The sequence below is a fragment of the Eptatretus burgeri genome, chromosome 3, assembly GCF_056783735.1.
Source record: "Eptatretus burgeri isolate ZD-2024b chromosome 3, Ebu_testis_v1, whole genome shotgun sequence".
NCBI lineage: Eukaryota > Metazoa > Chordata > Myxini > Myxiniformes > Myxinidae > Eptatretus > Eptatretus burgeri.
The window spans coordinates 91,728,737-91,736,239 of record NC_140963.1 but is presented as its reverse complement, the minus strand read 5'-3'; the positions used below and the strand labels follow the sequence as shown (position 1 = coordinate 91,736,239).

The 7,503-nt window shown below is 42.3% G+C and overlaps 1 protein-coding gene across 1 annotated transcript in view; it reads right to left on the bottom strand.

Annotated features, from left to right (window-relative positions):
* Nucleotides 1-7,286, bottom strand: part of LOC147030443 (uncharacterized) — a 202,872-nt gene extending 195,586 nt beyond the window's left edge. Inside the window, exons 1-2 of the mRNA XM_085874490.1 lie at nucleotides 6,573-7,286; nucleotides 5,665-6,462 (exon numbers count right to left, since the gene is read on the bottom strand). Of these exons, the coding sequence (XP_085730616.1) occupies nucleotides 5,665-5,769 (105 nt within the window). The 5' untranslated portion in view covers nucleotides 5,770-6,462; nucleotides 6,573-7,286. The remainder of the gene's footprint in view (nucleotides 1-5,664; nucleotides 6,463-6,572) is intronic.
* Between the last annotated feature and the right edge of the window lie 217 nt (nucleotides 7,287-7,503).

Sequence of the window (7,503 nt, the reverse complement as noted above, 5' to 3'; positions counted from 1 at the left end):
GTTCTGTGCTCTGCTTGGAACACAGGCATCATCCCAACTGACTGGAAGAGGAGCCTTGTTGTCCCTCTCTGGAAAAGGAAGGGTGATCGCCAAGACTGCAACAACTACTGAGGGGTGATGCTGCCCTCAATCCCGGGCAAGGTCTTTGCTCGGTTAAAAAATGAAAGGGTTCACCACCATCTGCTTGAGCACCAGCGTCCAGAGCAATCAGGATTTACACCAAAGAGGTCAATGATTGACCGTATCCTTCCTCTTTAGGTCCTCACCGATCGCAGATGAGAGTTTCAGTAGGGGCTGTTTGCAGCCTACGTTGATCACTGTAAAGCGTTCGATTCAGTGAATTGGGATGTCCTCTGGAGGATTCTTGGTCTTTGTGGGGTGCCACCAAAACTGATCGATCTGATGTCTGAACTCTACTCTGGTACTGAGAGTGTTGTGAGATGTGGGGTTACCATCTCTGACTTAATTCCAGTTGTTACTGGAGTTCATCAGGGGTGTGTACTAGCCCCCACACTTTTCAGCACTTGTATGGACTGGATTTTAGGGAGGATGTCAGAGAGATCAAGCTCTGGTGCATCATTTGGGAATGTCAAGATTTCTGACCTTGATTTCGCAGATGATGCAGTCATCTTTGCGGAGACTTTAGAGATCCTTTTGGGGGCCCTCGAGGTGCTGAATGAGGAGTCGGAGCAACTGGGATTACGGGTTTCCTGGGTCAAAACTAAGATCCAGGCTTTCAATGACATCTTGGATGCTGCTGTCCTGTCTGTGCCTGTTTGTGGTGAGGATGTTGAGGTCGTGGAGAGATTCACTTACCTTGGCAGTGATATTCATATCTCTGCTGGCTGTGAGTCAGAGATCAATAGACGGCTGGGTCGGGCCTGGGGAGTCATGGATTCACTGGATCATGGGGTGTGGCGCTGCCAGTACCTGTGCGGGAGGATGAAAGTCCAAGTCTTCAGGTCCTTAGTGCTTCCAGTCTTGCTCTCTGGATGTGAGACTTGGACTCTGACCAGGGATCTGAGACGATGACTTAATTCCTTTGGTACCAGGTCTCTTCGGAGAATCCTTGGCTCTCACTGGTCGGATTTTGTGTCCAACGAGCAGTTTCTGAGAGAGACTCGGATGAGATTTCTTACCTGCATAGTCAGTGAGCGTCAGCTGCGGCTGTATGGACATGTGGCTCGTTTTCCTAACGCTGATCCTGCTCACCAGATTCTCTCAGTGAGGGAGCCTCGTTAGTGGAGGCCAATGGGCCGACCACCTGCCTTGTGGTTGCAGCAGGTTGATCGGCATCTCAAGGAGATGGGGATGGGCCAGGCATCTGCCTGGTGGATGGCCAGACGGAGGCCCCTGGAGTACCGGTGAAAAGTGGATGCAGAGACTCACTGCTCTGGCGCATTCTTTCATACCTAACCTGACCTGAAGATTCACTTTATCGTAATAGGCACAGGTCTTCCCTGAGAAGGGTGTGGCTACCTCTCCAGGACTGGTTCTTCTACTCAAATAAATAACTCCTTCTTGTGAGCATCCAGTTGCTCTGTTTAAATTACAGGCCTTTCCCACTACCACAGCTCCACCACACCACAGACATATTTTTGTATTTGTATAATACCGAGATACCTTGCTGATATTTTGTCATGTTAAAATAACAGTAATACCCAATATTCATTGCATTATCTAAAATAACACATTCTTTTCTTTTTTATGACAAATCATCTGTGGTGTGCAACCAATCATCTCATGAAATGGAAGACCAAGAAGGAACCCGAACAAGAGCAAAGATAGAGTCATCAAGGCTCATTTTTAGGTCATCTCTTCGAGCATGACCTAATAATATTGGTGTTGAGAGGAGAGGTGATGATCCGTCAGTCCACAATGAAGTTGAAGCGGGAGATCTGGTCATTAGTGTTCCTGATAGAGGTCGATGAGACGTACACGATGGTATGACCTTCAAGGTCACCGAAGGTCAAGGTCAAGGTCACGAGGCCTTTGAAGTTGCGAAAATGACGATTTTCAAATTCTATATCCTCCGCCATTTCTCAAGCGATCTTGAATTTGATTGTGGCATATGAATGTATGGGACAATATCTAAATTGTGATCAGGCCGGATTTTCGATATTCGCTTTCGTTTTCGTGTCACGTGACTTCAAAGTTGGCAACAAAATGCGAAAATGACGATTTTCATGCTAAAATGACGATTTTCAAAATCTATCTCCTACATTTCTCAAGCGATCTTGAATTTGATTGTGGCATATGAATCTATGGGACAATATCTAAATTTTGTCAGGCCGGATTTTCGATATTCGCTTTCGTTTTCGCGTCACGTGACTTCAAAGTTTGCAAAAACTGCCCTACCTTCAGGAGGCTATATATTTTCTCGCAGAGATGACCGTCACTCCCGCACGGGGGTAATTTTTTTCTGTAAGGCTCACTTGGCTGCACCTGGGTAGGATTCGGGTTTCAGTCGCTACTCCACAACCCTCAAAACCCATCCAGGTGCAGCCAAGTGAGCCTTACAGAAAAAATTGTGAAGGAAAAAAATTAAAAATAAAAAAAATAAAAAAAACTGGAATTTTTTTAAAATTAGAATTGTGAAAATTTAAACGAGTCTGCTGTTTCTAAGTTTGAAATGAAACCTTTGTTGGCAACAAGAAGTGCTGGGCTTTTGATTAACATTTACTTGCAATGTCTAGAATTTTGATTAATTATTTGCAAGAGTACAAGGGACTAAGAGTTGAATTGTGAAACTGAAATTCACTAATAATTTGTGTACACGGGGAGGGAAGGGATGGTAATTTGTGAAAAATAAAAGTTAGATAAGGAGTAGCTGGGAAAACAATCGAAGGGAACAAGGAAAGTTTGGGGAGATGCAGGAGAGGTGAAAAAAGAACAAGGAGGTTTGTCGGAGATTGAAGTTAATGAAGGAGAGGGACGAGAAAAAGATGTATGGTATACATAGGGGAGGGCAAAAAGTCTTGCCATTTTGAGATACTTAATTGCAAATTAATAGATGGCCGCTTACCATTCCCAGATACACCACGATCGATCAATCTGTAATAACCTGTTTGCCTCCGAGTTGCGTTGGGTTCAAATCCAATAAGCCTTTTGTTCCGGAATTGTGCATCAAGCAGTACACCCTACTTTGAAAGGAACACTAAGCCAGCTGTTCTCTCTGCAATTATTTGGATAGAAAGGATTCTATAGGATCTTTCACAACAACAGAGTCTTTTGGGATGGTGGAATGGCCATAAAGACCCTATCAATCTATTCGATGGAATGTGTATGTTGCTTTCATTCAATATATGATGGTATCATATGACATTTTGTTTGAATATTTGGACATAGACTCTTCTTTCAGCAGCATTACAAAAGCTGTTTTCGACTTGTGGTAGTTACCTTTCTCAAACCCAATGTGATCGCTTAGCAAGAGCACACTTGGAAAATGAGTTTCTGAACGAGGGTAAATATGGTGTAATGCCCTCACTCAATTTGCCATGAAATGAGTTTTCTGCTTGATCTGTGAAAAATATTCATCTCTAAAACATCTATTTCATCCCTGCTTTCATTCCTTCCCTAATGTACAAGTTTGTCCATATTTTGTTGTGGAATAAGAAGGAATAATTGTGGGTAAAAACATTAGAAATTAATTTTTTTTAAATTAAGACAAGTTAAGAATTAAAAAAAAAATTATGACATGTTGGAGATTTGAGTTTAGAGGGGGAGAGGTGAGAAAATTCAACAATATTTTTTGCCGATATATGTATAGAGATTCAACTGAAAATGCGACAATTTAAATCTGTCTGGTGTACACCACTTCAGAAAGCTATTCATTCCTTGAGATATCCTGAATACCTAATCATACAATAGCTTTATGGACGTTGATTTTGTTTGCTGCAAGCTGTTGTACACAATTATTTGATTAAGTTGCACCCCAATTATCTGGAGTGCAGTCTGTACAGTTACCAGCTGTGGCTTGTTAACTTTCTGTATTCCATGGCTTGATGTCCATACTTCGTTGCTTAATAGCCGTAACCAAATCATATTTTGAGAAAGCTTGGCTTGGAGTATTGGTATGAATTTTGGTAAATGTTATATTCCCTATGAAATTACTATGACAGTCGTGGATTTGTGCAGCTTTTATGTGTATTCATTTATTGATATGCATTTGTGTGATTTTTATTTGTATAAGTTTTAAACTATATGTATTAAGAACACGAGTTAAGATAAGTTGCCTGGCATACGGCAAATGCAAGAAATGAGCCTGGTCTATTTATATGTAAAAAGGTTAACAATGTCTTGTACACATGTCCTCTCTGTGTGTGGAACCGGTTGAGAAGTGGGTCAGGGTCCACTCAAAGCATGCCTTCCGACCTTGGGTTAGGCTCAGGCAGGCAGAAAAATAATCCCGGGTTTCTGCCACCGATGCGGGGAGATGGCTCTGCCTCCGTGGCCATCAATCAGGGCTGTGCCAAAGCAGGTAGTCAACCTAATTGGCTAATGGATATCACCAGATTCCTTTGAACGTTACGACCAAGACCAGAAACTTGTGATAGGATGGGGGCATTTAAGTTCATGCCCTGTAAAAAGAGGCCTCTCTTGGACTTCGTCACATTTTCGAGCTCACTCTCCTGCTGTCTTTGCTGATGTGCCTGACTTCCCTCTTCACACCCACTCTTCTGCATCCTGCAAGGTTTGGTTGTGGACTGCCCAGTGTGTTATGGCCCTGAAGCACATTATCCATTGGCCCAGTTTCATATGAATATGTGCTTTTGGTGCCAAGAGGTTTTTAGTTTCCATCTGTTTACATTTTACTCTGTGTGCTTCCTCGTCATCGTCTTATGTCTTCTTGTCAGGGATTTTGTGCCGTCCATCGTTGTGAAATAAATGTATCAATTTATTTCTAAAAGACTGCGTGTGCGTTCGATGTCCCACCATTTTCACCACTCTAACAATTCGGCTTTTCGATTGATAATCCTTGGAGGAATAAATTGGGTAATTTCTCAAATATACTGATGCAGATTTTGATTGCGGTCGGAGTAGGAGGCAACGCAATCTGCTCAGTGCCACCTCATGCAAATTATAGTCTGCTTGGTTGAGCCCTTGGAATTGTTAGATTTCAGTGTTAATAATCACTTGCGATTCTAGGTGGGAGCAATTCACACGACAATATGCTGTTTTTCATGAACCATTTTACATCATTATATGCTGTAATATCAGTATAATTGCAAAGATATTTTTCCTGCTACCTACATGAGAAAGTGTTCAAAGGAAAAATGAAGAATAATATCAATGCATAGTTAAATTCCAATAGGGAGACGGCAACATCACGAGTGTGATAATGCACACCGGCTGGTCTGGCAGGAAGCACATGGATGAAGCAGCTTTAATTTGACAAGCTGTTCGATGCAAGGCATGATAAGGCAATGATGATGGTTCGTACTGGGGTTTTGCCAATTTTAATTAACTTTCACTGTGTCCCATTTATCGAAGCTGGGGTCCACAAGGACAAATAATAGATCTACCGCAATGGATGTGCGAGCCTCGTGGAGGGAGACTGGAACATAATCTTGACAGCCTGTTGATTACAATGGTTTTAAAGAAGCAAAGCATATCATTTTTAAACATCAATACATCAGAAAATGGTCCAGTCAATTGCGTCACCTGGTCTTTCTCCCTCGACAAAAGGAAATTCCTGAATTTCTCAAGTTGCGCCAACAGGAACGGGAATGTGAAGGCAAAAAAGGCCTTACTTCCATTCCACAGCATTGCAATCCATCAGATGTCGGAGCCATGATCACACACCACGTCTACACTCCACAAGTTATTACAAGCATTCATCTCGGTACGAGACAGACCAGGTGGCTTGTTTTAACCCACTAGTGTTATGCATTGGCTCACCGAGTTGTTGGCACTATCTTCTGTGATCTCACACCAAATGACAGTGTCGGCCTACTGTTTCGCCCACAGGTACCGAAGCTGGCACGTCATTTTGAGAAAGCACTGTATATAGACCGAATTATCATGGGGAAGTTTTTACGGATTTTTAAAGCTCATTTCTCCAACCCACAAGGTCTGAGTGCACTGCACACAAAACAGCAAACATGCAGACAAAAGTTGCCAAGAGTGCAGTGCTTGGGACTTCGAATACACATGATGAATGCCCACTGCATGCTCATTTGCGCAGAACCGAACAGAAACGGTCGCGCCGGTTCATGAGACACATCAACATGGGAAAAAAACATTGCACGCGGAATTCTAATGGATCTTCCCAACGTCCGAGATGAGAAACAATAAATAGCTGTTTGTTTTTGAGCAATGGCTCTGCTGTTGGATTGATGGACGTGGGGGAAGAAAGGGGGAAATCAAGCACAGTATTTGTCTCATTTTGAAGAATATTCACGTGATCTGATCTAGGATTAAGAGCTTCATCGGATACCTATGAAGATCATTCAAAAGATTCTGCAAATGAAATGCAAGACACGCAAAAGTTTTTAAATATATTTTTCAAAAACAGTTCCTTTGATTTCAATACACTTTCTCCATTTGTCTGTCATTCACACTGTCTTTACCAGTAAAATGGAGGTTTTCAGATTGCTCCTTCAGCCACATCCGAGTTGCTTCAATCATTTCCTTCATATCGTCAGCGAATCGGTGGGCATGCAGGTGGGACTTCCAACGTTGAAGCACAGACTCATTAGGGGCCAGGTCATAATAGATTGGGAGCGAGGGGCAGGGTTGGGGAAGTGTAACCCAGCAGTTAGCACAACATTTAAATAACAAACATCAAATTAATGAAACGAATGTAATTTAAGAAGCTTATAAACAAGTTCAAAATGAACAAAAATCCACAGCTCTAGGGTATCAACGCAGATTCCAGAACATTTCGAATGCCTCTCCTATAAAGGTTAAGGACTAGGAATTGTCTCAATGTGAAAGGGCTGGCAGGATGGCCAAGAAATATGCACTCTCACCTGTGAGCAGCCTGGGTTCGAATCTCAGCACAGCTATAAACTGTCACCCTGGTGTTTCACAGGCAGGGCAATTAATCAACGCGCGAGTCATCCCTCAGTGAATGTTGAACTGGGTATCCGGTCTGCTGGCATTAGTTGGTGGACCTTAAATATCCCATGGTGTCCTTCGCGAAGAGTAGGTGAGCAATCGCCAGCACCATGGCTAAATTCCAAATTTGTGCGCTCACCTTAATCACATGTCAGGCCTGGCCAGCTGGTTGGTGGAAGACTTGGGCAAAGTTTCTCCCGGCCAACCCTACAAGAACGTGGGAATAATTGTGGTCATATATATATATATATATATATATATATATATATATATATATATATATATATATATATATATATATATATATATATATATATATATATATATATATGACCATTTTTACAGCCATTTTTCCCTGCTGTGCAGGGGTTAGGCTTTTTCTTGAGGAAATGTTTTTTTATGGCCGGATGCCCTTCCTGACGCCAACCCTGGTCGCCTCTT